Source organism: Nicotiana attenuata, unplaced genomic scaffold (genome assembly GCF_001879085.1).
Source record: "Nicotiana attenuata strain UT unplaced genomic scaffold, NIATTr2, whole genome shotgun sequence".
Classification (NCBI taxonomy): domain Eukaryota; kingdom Viridiplantae; phylum Streptophyta; class Magnoliopsida; order Solanales; family Solanaceae; genus Nicotiana; species Nicotiana attenuata.
The window spans coordinates 50,175-64,483 of record NW_017673507.1 but is presented as its reverse complement, the minus strand read 5'-3'; the positions used below and the strand labels follow the sequence as shown (position 1 = coordinate 64,483).

Below are 14,309 nucleotides of genomic sequence, written 5' to 3'. Positions count from 1 at the left end.
CTCCTACTCTTGCTCACCTCTCTCCATATCCAATTCCCTAATCTTTTCCGGTCTTCTTCTTCTTCTTCTTCCATTCAACATAAGGTACAAAATATTGTTGTGTATTTACTTCTTCATTTTTTATGTTTCTAATTATATTCTTTTGGTCTCATCACATTTATTCTGTTATATTATTCATTATAGAAAGTGCAAAACTATGGAAAATTTGGGCAGATTGAGGAAGGATTGGCAAGAGCTAGAGGAGCTATACGTGAAGCAGCTAAAAGACGCACTTATATTATCTATGAAAATGGGAGTTTTATTCCAACAGGATCTGTCTACAGAAATCCTTACGCCTTTTATCAGTTAAGCTTTCCTGCTGTTCTTCTGCTTTTGATCTTTTCTCTAGTCGTAACCTAACCAGTAGAGAGGGGAGCCGCGAAGCAATGGTAAAGTTGTTTTTGTGTGACGTTTAGGTTACGGGTTCGAGCCGTGGAATCAGCCACTAATGCATGCATTAGGGTATGCTGTTTACATTAACCCCTTGGGTGCGACTCTTCTTTGGACCCTGCGGGAACGCGTACGGGATCTCTTATGCACCAGAATACTTTTTTTTTTTTTAAACCTAACAAGTAGGATTATTAGAATTTTATTTTTGTTGCATAGATTCTTTTAAGAAAAATATTTGAATTGGAAAATGAAAAATACAACTATATTGATTAAATTAAAAAGAAATAAAGAGAAATATCAATATACATAAGACACGCCTCAAACTTTGATAAATTCTATTCTTCATAACCAATTTTTCCAACAAAAATCACCATTATTAAAAACATACAAGTCATTTTATCACTCTAAGAGCTTGGGGGTATGGTTTTGGCTTTAGTAAAGAATCTAACACAATCAAAATCTGAACAGAGAAGTCAAAAGAGAGGACTTTTATGTTAGATACGCCCCATTCTTTGATTGATACAGAAACTACTATACAATTGACCCAAGGGTAAAGTTTGCATGGGAGGAAGTGCAATAACCTTTATTCATGTTATTACATGTACGAAATTTTCTCAGTTAACGAAAATAAATTTTAATCAATAATACTCCGATCCTAGTTAAGACACAAAAAGTTAAATTTTTAGTATAATGTACTGAAGTTCGAAACTTTTCAGCACGCTGTGATGGAGGTTAGAACTTTTACAAGTGAGTTCTAAATTAATCACTAAACTCATCATATTCTAAAATGGAAGAAAACAAATACCATATACTACCTAAAGAAGTCGCAAAACGGAATAAAATCGAACTAAATCAATTTTTAGGTTTCTTTTAATAAAATCGTAAGTTTTTATATAATTTATAACCGTACTGATAATTAGGGTAGGTTTTTTATTTTATAAAAATAAACCAAAATAATACCGAAGTGCACCAAATAAATTTATATGGAAAAAAATATATATTTATATGTTATGTTTAAAAATAATAAAGCATTAAATTTTTCATTGGGCCTTGGAATTATGAAAACGGTTACAAGACAACAAGTAATTAAACTCAAAATCCTATTTCTCAAACTTTTTCCTATTGAAACTAAATTATTTCCAGTATATTCACTAGCAAGACACAAGGTATTCTAGCAATTATGAGTAGCAAACTACAACGTATTGAATATATTTCCTTTCATATGATTTAAATTTATATTTTTGAATATTTACTCTTCTATAGACTTTATTCTTGAGTCCCAACTTGCTTAATATCTTTTCACTTGTGTGATTTATATTTTTTTTGTCTTTACTTAGTTTCTTTTATGCTGTTGTAGAATAGTTGGTGGACCTATACTCTGGCCATATTTCAAGTTTTCTTAATTTATCATCCTTTAAATAGTAAAAATGTCTAGAGTGTTTTGCTAAGTCGTATAAAAATATATATGTTATTGCATTTGCTTCTACTAGTGACTTTTAAATGATATTAAAAAAAATACAGAAAATTAACCGAATCATGCCGATACTTATACCGAAGAGAGACCGACATAACTTATATGGTTTCTAAAAGTCTAATTTTTGCTATACATAATAGAATAACTGAAAAATTGGTTTGGTACAAATTTTATAATATAACCGGCCGAACCGAACCATTGATACCCCTATATCCACCCATATTATCCATTAAAAAAATGGGTTAGATAGTGAACTTTTTAAAAACGGCTCAATTGTGGATAAGAACCATCTTATCCACTTAGAAAATGGATAATTAATGGGTTTAATTTTGACATTTGTAAAAATCCAATTTGGGAGTTTCTCAAGTTTGGGAGACTAGGAATTCTCCCAAAAGTGATCATATTCAAAAGCATAGATAATATGGTTAACCCATTTTCTATCCGTATTAAATATGGATCGGGTCGGATAATTTATCCATTTTTGACCCGCTCATATTCGACCCAACCAGCCGGTTTGCCACCCCTAATTTCACATGTAGTAAATTTTGAATACGAGCGCACTGTGCTAGATCTTTTTTTTCCGTGTTTTACCTAGTGATATTTTTCTTTAAATTTTTTTATTTGTATTAAGAATTGGCTATTTTTCAGTTACATGTCATTTGGTGGCTAAATATTAACACGCGAAAAAGTGAACAGACCAGAGGTGTCCTACGTTATAGAATACGGGTCACTAGCATCCCTACTGTTCAGAAAAAATTTCATATATATATATATATATATATATATGGGATAGACTACGCCATTTTTATTCTATTTAGGACGATGAGGGTAGTTACTTATTTTTGGATCAATTATCCCCCCTCCCCCTCCTTCTTGGGCCGAGAGTCTTTTGGAAACAACCTCTCTACTCCCTCGGGGTAGGTGTAAGGTCTGCGTACACACTACCCTTCTCAGACCCTACTAGTGGGATTTTACTAGGTTGTTGTTGTTGTTGTTATGCCACCCCTAAATACTACGAACCACTTTAGGTGATTGTATATATAGGTTATCCTTACCGTATGTAATACTTGAAACATCTCTTTTATGACACGATTATAATCTCGAACCCATAAGGTTCAAATCCTGGCTCCGCCTATGCTTAATACTTGAAACATGTCTAATTATTGATGACAGGAGCCACATAGAAATGCAGAAGAGGTTGAAAATATGGGTGTACAAAGAAGGAGAGCCACCACTATTTCATAGAGGACCAATGAAAGAAATATATTCCATTGAAGGGCAATTCATTGATGAAATGGAAAGTGGAGAAAGTCCTTTCCTTACTAAAAATCCTGAGAATGCCACAGCCTTCTTTCTTTCTATCAGCATAGCTAAGGCAGTCAAATACGTTTACAATCCAAGATGCAGTTCTCGTTGGCTGCAGAATATTTTTGTTGATTATGTTAACGTTGTCTCCAACAAGTATCCTTATTGGAACAGAAGCAATGGTGCTGATCATTTCTATGTTAGCTGCCATGATTGGGTACGTCTCATATTCTTCTTCCATTAAAAAATGTGTTAATATTGATTTAAGCTATATCTGTTTTTAGCTCCTTCTTTTCTTTTTTTCTTTTTTTTTTACCCACCCGATGTCCGGTACCAGCATTGGAGTCCGATTATATCCGGATTAGCACAAGCGTAGGGCACCATTCGTGGGAAAGCGCTCCCTATCAAGAATTTTTTCATACCCAAGACTCAAATCCGAGACCTCTGGTTAAGGGAAGAGCACCCCATCCGCTGCACCATATCCTGGTGGTAGCTCCTTCCTTTCATGATTAGTGCCTTGAGTTGATGAACAGATAATGCATAAGAGTAGAAAAGTTTTCCTCCCCCGCCACCAATCCCTCCCCCCTCCCCCTCCCCCTCCCCATACATTATAGGACATTGAAACTTTTTAGTTAAAGAGGGGAGATTTCAACTACTCCCTCCGTTTCAATTTATGTGAACCTATTTGACTGGGTATGGAATTTAAGAAAAAATGAAGACTTTTAAAATTTGTGGTCCTAAACAAGGCAAAAAGGGGCCCAGAGTATTTGTGTGGTTATAAAAGCTTCTCATCAAGGGTAAAATTGGAAGTTTAAGCAAAATTATTTCCAAATTTAGAAATGGGTCATTCTTTTTTAAATGGACCAAAAAGGAAATAGGTTCACATAAACTGGAACGGAGGCAGTATTAGTTTATAAAATAAAATGAAAATAAAGTTCGTCCAATTTTGATGATCTAGTATTGAGGTAAATTCCTTTGTCTCTTTCCATCGTCGTGAGCCGAGGGTCTATCGGAAACAACTTCTCTATTCATCCGAAGTAGGAATAAGGTCTGCGTACACACTATACTCTCCCCTGACTCCACTACTTGTGGGATTCCACTGGGTTGTTATTGTTGTAGTAGTATTGAGGTAACTACTAGTGTAGTTCAAACCTACATCATGTCTAAATAGAACCAATTTGGAGTAATAACTTAATGTATTAGATACTAACTGCTATTTGTATTTCAGGGACCTGATGCAACCAAAGCGAACCCCAACCTATTCAAAAATTTTATTAGAGTTCTTTGCAATGCCAACAGTTCAGAAGGATTCATACCATCTAGAGATGTCTCCTTGACAGAAGTAAAAATCATCAATACAGTATCACTTAACCCACCTGAGCTCGGCCAATCACCAACAAATCGTTCAATCCTAGGTTTTTTTGCGGGCGGAGCTCATGGTTACGTGAGAGAACAACTTTTAAAACATTGGAAAGACAGAGATATCGACATTCAAGTCCATGAATACCTCCCAAAAAACTTGAATTATTTCGAATTAATGGGACGAGCAAAGTTTTGTCTGTGCCCTAGTGGTTATGAAGTAGCAAGTCCTCGAATCGTTGAGTCTATTCATGCAGGATGTGTACCTGTGATTATCTCTGATACTTATGTGTTACCGTTTAGTGATGTTCTTGATTGGGAGGAATTCTCGATTCAGATATCAGTTGGTCGGATACCTGAACTTAAAAAGATTTTGGAAGGTGTGTCAATGGAAGAGTACTTAAAGAAGCAGAAGATTGTCATGCAAGTAAGGCAACATTTTACATTAAATAGACCAGCTAAGCCTTTTGATTTGTTGCATATGATACTTCATTCCATTTGGCTTAGAAGGCTCAATGTTAGAGTTCTTGATTAGTAGCTGATTGTCTCTCTCAGAATAAGTAATCACTTGATCAATGTATATGATTTTTCAAACACTCTTACTCTTGCTATTTTAATGATCTTTGTTATGTTCTCGGTGAGTTTTTGTGTGTATTTGTTTACGGTTAGACCATAGATGAGATGATCACACAGTTCAATACAGTAGCAGAGCGCGTAGGGATCCTGGGTTCGAGTCTCAACGTTACCCCTCATATACTTCATCCGTCCAAAAAAGAATGATACGGGTTGGATTTCGAGAGTCAAGCCTTTTAAATTTGATTGAAATCCGAACATAGAATCTTTAAGTGTTTTTAAACAAAAAACATATATGAAAACTATAGAAAAAGTACTATAAGTCACAATTAACAATTTCAAAATATTTAAGCATGCATACAAAATAGTTGTGGTCAATGAGCAACTCATTTGACTCTCAAAATCTGAGGTGTATCATTCTTTTTGCAGCGGAGGATTAAATAATTTCCATGCGCTTAAGACATTCATTTTTAGAAATTTGCAGAATATGGGGACGAAATAATTAGGTCTTGATAGTGTAATCACTATCCTTACGGAATTTAAGCCTCCCACTTTCGTTGTTACAGAGATTATGGCAGAATTCCTCCAAGATTCTACAAAGTATCTGAAATTCGAGTATCAGCTATTAGCTCAAATTTCTACTAGAACAAACTTTGTGAATGGAAGATAGCAGAAAAACAAGAAGATGGAAAATTGTTGCTTTTCTAATCGTTTTGGAGAGGAATTGAGTATTTATAAACCCTTTTAGGTGTCCGCTAGAATTAACAGACTCAACCTTTGCCAACAAGCACCTTTTTAAAACCAATAGTCACGTTTTCAAAATTAGTAAACTGTTAAAAAGTAAATTTTTTACTATTTAATTGGCTCAAGTGCCCAATCTTGACTATTAATAATATAGTCAACTTCTAGTTTCCCTCCAAAACAACCTCTTCTCAAGTACTCCCATCAAACACTAATAGCCTATTTGGCCAAGCTTATTTTAGTGCTTTTTAGTCAAAAGTATTTTTTTGCCAAAATTAAGGTGTTTGGCCAAGCTTTTTGAAGGAAAAAAGTGCTTTTGAGTAGAAGCAGAAGAAGCAGTTTTGGAGAAGTAGAAAAAAGTAGCTTCTATTCAAAAGCACTTTTGAGAAAAATACGCTTAGAAGCACTTTTTAAAAGTTTGGTAAAACACTAATTGTTGCTCAAAAGTATTTTTCAAATTAGTTAGCCAAACATACTTTTTTGAAAAGCGATTTTCTGGCCAAACAGGCTATAACTAATCTAACATACATCAGAAAGAACTAAGCACGTGAGGGGTGTGTACTAGAAAATTAAGTAAATAAATGTTGGCCCTTTTAGATGAGATGGTTTCCCACTTCAGCGTAATTACGTGAACTCCTTCCTTGCTATATCAAAAAGTTCTACGACGTAACTTATTCTTCAAAACCAATTTATTTTTAAAAATACCTTTCAAATCGAGTAATAGAAAACGTGGAACATTTTACCAATATATATTGGAGACTCAACATATGCTTCGCTTGTTCTAGACCAGAAATAGATAAACGTGGTGTACTTCAAGTCCCACTTGGAATTTTTTATTGAAAATTGGAAGATTTTGTGAAAAGTTTTTCTCGGTTTATTCTTTTGTTTGGGAAGTCTGTTCAAAAAGTTTGTTGGACGAAAGAAGAATATGGTATTTTTTAAATCTTCACAAACCACTGTTGTTTAGTGGTTATCAGTTAGCTGGAGCTATCATTTACTATATTGCTTCCTATAGCTATGTTTTCAGTTGTTATAGAATGTGTTCGATCTATTTAAGCTATTGTATTCATGAATACAGTAGCAAAACTCGGCGTGAAACAGGGGAGTCCAGCTAAGCAATTATTGTATTCGACTGTATTCGTGAATACAATAACGTAAACTGCGTAAAAAATGGTCTTTTCAGCTGTTTTAAAACGGTAAGTGAATCAATTAACGCAATAGACTCCTAATATACCTCAGCTAACTCAATTATATCACGCAGAATCTGTATTTCACGTTGTAGAAAAGATTTCCCAGCTGAAAAAATATCACAAAACAGAGCAATCTCTACATTTTCAATCCTTCCCTTTTCTGATGCTGTCGTTCGTGGAAGTTCTGTTTTCAACCAATAAAATTCGAGATTCATACAATTGTATACAGAAATCGATATAAATCGATTTTACATATGGCAAGTTTAACCGTGCTATTGCGTCATTCTGGCAAGCGGAATAGTGAGAGTAACTGTGTCGATTATTCGATTGAGGGGATACCAATAAAGGAGTATGTGTCATACAATGATTTGGTTGCTTCAATTTCGAAGCAAATCGAAATAGATTTGATCTCAAAGTCAATTAAAATTGAATACAAAGTAGAAGGAAATTGTACGACAATGAAAATACACAACGACATGGGTTACAGGGTGTATGTAGAGTTAAAAAAGGTGAACAGAGAATTCGGGATATCCTTTGTGTATAACAACAATTGATAAAGAAGTTGTAGCTGGAGGTAGTTTAATTCAAGGAGACCTTGTGCAAATAGACGAAGCAAATCATAGGTGTAATTTTTATACAGATGATACGCTTGCTCTTGAGTCCGTCAATTCAGGCGAACCAATTGAGGTGTTTGAACTGGACACAGTTTTGATTATTTTAAAAACTAGTCAAAGAGAGGTTATGGCTGGACAAGTATATAATGATAAGGCTACATTGAAAGAGGTGATGGAGCATTATGCAATATCTGAAAGGTTTTAATTCCGGGTTGATAGGTCTAATGCTATCAGGTTTGAGTGTTCTTAATTACAACTTGTTGAACATCATGTTATATTCAAATGTATGGTTATGTATTTTAAATTTTTCGTATATTGTATTCATGGTAGAATTTTTAAATTGTATTTATATGTATTTAGATATATTTGGATGTATTTACATGACTTTCACTGTTGTACTTATGAATGTGTTATATATTTCAAATATATGTATTCATCTGTATTTTACTGATAAAAAGTTATTACAGTAACTTTCTCTGTTTGTTTTTAGATGTATTTAGATGTATTTAGATGTATATAAATAATTACAGTCGTATTCACATGTATATGTGTGTATTTTATAATAATGTATATATATGTAACAATGTATTCAAATGTATATGAGTATATTTTTTAATAATTTATATTGATAATATATATAACGATAAATTATTTGCAGCTATACATTATTATGTATGTCAGAGGATTGTGAATGGAGATTTAAGGCTTCTAGCATTAATCACAAATGTTCAAAGTGAGAGAGTTCAATGATAAGTATACATGTCCGTTGAAGGATAAGGTGTACGAGCAACGTCAAACAAGTAGTAGTCTTATCGGTGATATGATTAGGTCCAAGCTTACTAATCATAAGAGGAAATACACCCCAAAGGATATAATTGATGATGTGAAATTCGATTTTTGTGTAGATGTTAGTTACATATTGGCGTGGCGGGCTAAAGAAAAAGCAATGAGTTTTTTGAGAAGTGAACCAGCTAATTCATACAATATATTACCAGGGTACTTATATACAATGAATATGACATATCCTGGTTCACACATTAGAATGGTAAAATCGCCAAAAAATAAGCTCATGTATGTGTATATATCTTTGTATGCCTTTAGAAAGGGGTTCGATCATTGTAGACCCATTGTGGTTGTGGATGATAGCCACCTAAAATCGGCATACACCGGGACATTCGTCTCAGCCAGCACGTTGGATGGTGCAGGTGAGTATGGGGATTATAATAAAATTTGTTAATTCTACTGCCTATTAAAGATTGAAATACATATTTTTAATATGTATGCAATTGTATTTACAGGTCATATACTGCCACTAGCATATGGTGTTATTGATTCAGAGAACGATACTGCTTTGTCGTGGTCCTTTGAGCAATTTAAGGAAGCATATGGTGAGAGGGAAAATATGTGCATCGTTTCAGATAGGAATGAGAGCATCATCAAATCTGTATCGAGAGAGTATCCAACTGTACCACATTTTGCTTGTATATGGCATCTATGTAACAACGTATATAAGAAATTCAAAAAGAGTCATTCAAAGTTGAGCGAGATATACTTATCGATGGCAAAAGCATACACATAGGCTGAATTTGATAGTGTAATGGAGAATGTACATATTAGGGTGAAAGAATACTTGGAATTAGCTGGATACGAAAAGTGGGCTAGGTTGTATGCACCTGTTAACTTGGGATGGACCATGACGTCAAATATTACTGAGTCAATCAATACCGAACTTGTGTCAGCAAGAGAATTGTCAATATACGACTTCCTCGAAGAAGTTAGGAAGATGTTCGGACGTTGGAATTGCAGAAATCGGAAAGAAGATTCACGCACGTACACAACACTGGGAAAACAATACCAGGAAATGCTTTCTATGAATGAGGCAATGTCTACACGTATGACTGTAAGTTTTTTTTTAAGTCATTGTATCATGTATTTAGCCCTAGTACAAGATGTATTTATTTCTGATACAATTTCTGCTATTCAAATACGAAATGCTCACTGTATTATAGCAATTGTGCATGTTTTCTGTTTCATGAAATGTTTAAAAAACTGATCATTATATGTATACATTACTTGTTTATACATTTGCATTTCATTGGTTGAATTCAATGGTTTTGTTTCTAATCAGATGCATTTCCTAAGTAGATAGTCTATATGTTACTGTATATTACTGTATTCATCGGTTAAAATGTCATCAACTTTAATGTTCTGCCAGCCTAAATATAGACTGTATTCCACGGTATTCAATATATTTCATTGTATATCACTGTATATCTTTGTATTTTATATCTTCATATATGTTTGTATTTCATTGTATTATATATACATATTTGTTTAAATTCAATATAGATGATAATTCTGAAAGATAAATAAAAAGTTTACTGCTGTATATTTAAATTAATTTTTTATCGTATATAGCTATATTGTATTTAATACGTCTATTCTTTGAGATATATATAACTTTTTAAAAATCTTCAAAACTTATAGGTCTATGTTTAAATGTAGGTTGTACCATCGACCGTATACTTGCATACGGTGACCGATGAAGGAAGGCATTACACCGTTTGCCTCTTAGAGAAAAAGTGCAGTTGTGGGCGGTTCCAAGTTGACGAATTACCATGCCCACACGCTTGGGCTGTCTTGAAGAGCAAGTTTCTAATGCTAGAAGATTATTGCTCGGACTATTACTGTCACGACCCAAGTTCTCCCTCCATGAACCGTCGTGATGGCACCTAGTCTCTACGATTAGGTAAGCCTAACATTCACGGAAAAGGAAACAAACATAAAAGCTATCAACTAATAAGCAAATTTAAAAAAGGAAAATGAGATGCCGCTCGGCGTATACATTAATCACATCCGAACAGTACTGAAACTCTCCCAAAACCCGGAACGTGATAAGTCACAAGCTACAGAAAGAAAACACTGCTTCTAAACTCCAGAATCTAACAAAGAAGAAAAATACAAGAAGTCTTTAACTTGAGGAAGAGTAGATATGGACTTCTAGGTCTGCGGACGCGACAGATATACCTTGAAGTCTCTACAGTCGTCTTGCCTCACTGGTAATGTGGCTAGAAAGAGGTAACTGGATCTGCACACAAAAAACATGTGCAGGAAAGGGTATGAGTATACCACAGCGGTACCCAGTAAGTGCCAAGTCTAACCTCGGTCGAGTAGTGACGAGATCAGGTCAGGGCCCTACTGGTATATATATATATATATATAACAAAATAATACGGAATGAAATATCGCAGTAAAGATAAATACTAAAATTAAACGAGAATGAAATCACAGAAAAACAACACCTCAGTACACAGATATAACAACAAGGGATCTCCCAGGATACCTTCCCGTAGTCCCAAACGTAAATGTGCATGGGGATCTCCCGGGATATCGTCCCGTAGTCCCAAACGTACATGTGCAGGGGGATCTCCCGAAATACCGTTCCGTAGTCCCAAAGTAAATATACAGTACAGGGGGATCTCCCGAGATACCGTCCTGTAGTCCCAAACGTAAACGTGCAGGGGGATCTCCCGGAATACCGTTCCGTAATTCCAAAGTAAATATGCAACTCAATCAACATAAACAACAGTTTCAACAAGGAATTCTACAGTTTAGACAAAGTTCATAACAAAAGAGACAGATAATTTCCACTAAGCATGCTGCAAATAGTTCAGATAGGCAACTAAGGCAGTTAAGACAGTTACGACACGTAGGCATTCTTTCCGAAGCTAAACATGATAGTTTTATATACTACTGTTGCTCAATTAAAGGAAAACAGAGATTTGCTTAATGAAAATGGGGTTTTTCAACAAATAACACGTGTACACACTCGTCACCTCACGTACACGGCGCTCATATATCAAACAATACCAAATCCTAAGGGGAGTTCCCCCACACAAGGTTAGGCAAGCCACTTACCTCGAACCAAGCTCAAATCAATCCAAAATCACGCTCTTGCCACGAGTATCTAACTCCGAGTGGCCCAAATCTAATCAAATCAATTACATAATGTAAATATATCTACAAGCAACTAATTAGCTAATGAAATCAAAGCTAAGGCAAGAAAATAGAAAAACACCCAAAAATCCTCCCCGGGCCCACGTCTCGGAATGGGGTAAAAGTCACAAATTATGAACACCCACTCACTAACGAGATCACTCGTGCAAAATTCATCCAAATCCGACGCCTAAATCCCACTCAAATCTCAAATTTTTGGTTGGGGAACTTTTCCTCCAATTTCCCAACTTCATCACTCCAAATCCTTAATTTACTGAAGAAAACAACTATAGATTAATGAAATTTGATCAAAATAGGATTAGGAATCGTTACCCAATGATTTCCTATGAAAAACTCTTGAAAAATCGCCTTCCACCGAACTCCAAATTGAATTTTGTGATATGAATTTCAAACCGTCGAAAATCCCCTTTTCTACCAGCGAGTTCCACTTCTGCGAGGGATCCTCTGCATCTGCGGTCCCACACCTGCGGAAAAAATATTGCAGGTGCGGACTTAACTTATGTCCTCAAGAATCGCTTCTACGATCAAGGGCCGCTTCTGCATGCCTGCTTCTGCGGTCCCAGCTAGGCAGGCCAAAAATCGCATTTGCGGCTCGGCCGAAACCAGCCAAACCACGTCCAATTGACCCCAAATTTTTCATACAAGTCATATTCAACACTACGGACCTATTCCAACTTCCGAAATTGGATTCCGACCCCGATATCAAAAATTCCACTGCCGGCCCAAAACTCTAATAATTCGACTTTCACCATTTCAAGACTAAATAAGCTACGAACCTCCAAAACACAATCCGGACACGCCCCTAAGCCCAAAATCACCCAACGGAGCTAACGGAATCGACAAAACTCTATTCTAGAGCCGTTTTCACACTGTTCTGACTACAGTCCAAATTCTAAGACTTAAGCTCTCATATAGGGACTAAGTGTCCCAAAACACTCTGAAACTCAAAATGAATCATCCCGGCAAGTCACAATAGCAGAAAAAGATACGGGGGAAGCAATTAATAGGGGATTGGGGCATTAATTTTCAAAACGATCGGCCGGATCATTACAATTACAAACCAAAGTCTGTTGTAATGACATACGAGGTGCCCGTGTATCCGCTGCCTGACCAAAATGAATGGAATATACCAGTACATATATCAGAGGAAGTTGTCTTACCACCAAATAGAATAGACCTCTTGGAAGGCCAAAGAAGAAGCGCGATAAGCCGTTCGGTGAATAGTTGCAGAAGAATAATCAACATTTGTGTAGCATATGTGGGCAGGGAGGACATAATAAGCGTACTTGTAGAAATGTTCCACGTAGGACTTAGTTCATGTTCTAACTTGTATTACTGCAATAACGACGTGTCGTAGATTCCAGTGACATTTTGAAATAATACATATTGATTTGTTGGTGTATTGGATTATTGCATGATGATTTCGTTTTAGAACAGTTACTAAAAATATAATTTCGTTAACTGTTGAATACATACTGCATTTATATTTTGAATAAATATGAATACACACAGGTGCAGTTATATCTGAATACATAATTGCAATCTGCTGAATACATATCAATACAAAATGCATTATACATACAATACAGTCTGAATACATTTGAATACTTGTGAATACAAAATGCAATACACATACAATACAATCTCATGAATATATTAATCTACAGATTATATTTGAATACACATGAATATAAAATGCAGTACACATACAGCACAATCTCTTGAATTTATCTCAAAACATGATGAGTATACAATCTGCTGAATATATATGAATACATATATACATATGAATACAATCTTCTAAATATATTTGAATACATGTGAATACAAAATGCAGAGCACATACAGTACAATGTCCAGAATATATTTGAATACATAATTAATCTCCTGAATATATTTGAATACATGTGAACATAAAATGCAGTATACAGACAGTACAATCTCTTGAATATGTATGTCAATACATGATGCATATACAACCTGCTATATATATCTAAATACATATATACATATGAATACAATCTGCTAAAGGATTATTTTTAGTAAACTGATGAATGCATATCGTATATATACATCTGCTGAATACATATGAATACAACCTGCTGAATATTAACTGCTGCACAAAACATTAAACAACATCAATATTTGAAATTATAAACTGCTGAATAAACACCGTGGATACAGTGCATAAAGTGAAAACATGAGTTTTTCTTAACAGAACACCATCTTTAACCGAAAAACATTCAAAAAACTGTGTTCACATAAAACTATCCTCCAAAACTATATTCACCGAAACTATTCTGAAAATATCTTCATAGAAGTATCCGAATCCATGATTTGCCCAACAATCTTTGAGGGTGCTTCATTCTCGCTTATGGCATTAGCGTCTATCTTTCGCATAGCATAGTCCCAAAGGAGAGCACCATATCTTTGACAGAGTAAATTGGCATCTAATGTTGTTTGTGGAACCAAACCAAAAGTGCTCAAATACTCTGCGTATGTCGCGACATGCGACCCACAATCCCTGAAAATGTAGATTGACACAATTAAAAACAATTCATATTATTAGTTTTATAAATGATACAAGCAAGAGGATTGAATACATAC

General features: G+C 35.0%; 2 protein-coding genes across 2 annotated transcripts; both read left to right on the top strand.

Annotated features, from left to right (window-relative positions):
- The first annotated feature begins 204 nt into the window (after positions 1 to 204).
- LOC109216581 (probable glycosyltransferase At5g11130) lies at positions 205 to 5,102 on the top strand. Its single transcript, XM_019380746.1, has 3 exons — positions 205 to 344; positions 3,077 to 3,425; positions 4,437 to 5,102. Exons 2-3 carry the CDS (start codon positions 3,090 to 3,092, stop codon positions 5,100 to 5,102), a joined length of 1,002 nt encoding a protein of 333 aa, XP_019236291.1. The 5' UTR covers positions 205 to 344; positions 3,077 to 3,089.
- Positions 5,103 to 8,409: 3,307 nt separating this feature from the next.
- Positions 8,410 to 9,721, top strand: LOC109216580. Its single transcript, XM_019380745.1, has 5 exons — positions 8,410 to 8,681; positions 8,787 to 8,890; positions 8,984 to 9,150; positions 9,265 to 9,585; positions 9,695 to 9,721. The coding sequence occupies exons 1-5, from the start codon at positions 8,410 to 8,412 to the stop codon at positions 9,719 to 9,721; spliced, it is 891 nt and encodes a 296-aa protein (XP_019236290.1).
- The last annotated feature ends 4,588 nt before the right edge of the window (positions 9,722 to 14,309 follow it).

Bases quoted from the DNA above. Each gene is read 5' to 3' on its own strand.
- LOC109216581 (XM_019380746.1), top strand. From the start codon at position 3,090: ATGCAGAAGAGGTTGAAAATATGGGTGTACAAAGAAGGAGAGCCACCA. The intron at 3,426-4,436 runs GTACGTCTCATA...TTTGTATTTCAG, and splicing joins ATGTTAGCTGCCATGATTGG to GGACCTGATGCAACCAAAGC.
- LOC109216580 (XM_019380745.1), top strand. From the start codon at position 8,410: ATGTTCAAAGTGAGAGAGTTCAATGATAAGTATACATGTCCGTTGAAG. The intron at 9,151-9,264 runs GTACCACATTTT...GCATACACATAG, and splicing joins TATCGAGAGAGTATCCAACT to GCTGAATTTGATAGTGTAAT. The intron at 9,586-9,694 runs GTAAGTTTTTTT...ACTGTATTATAG, and splicing joins CAATGTCTACACGTATGACT to CAATTGTGCATGTTTTCTGT.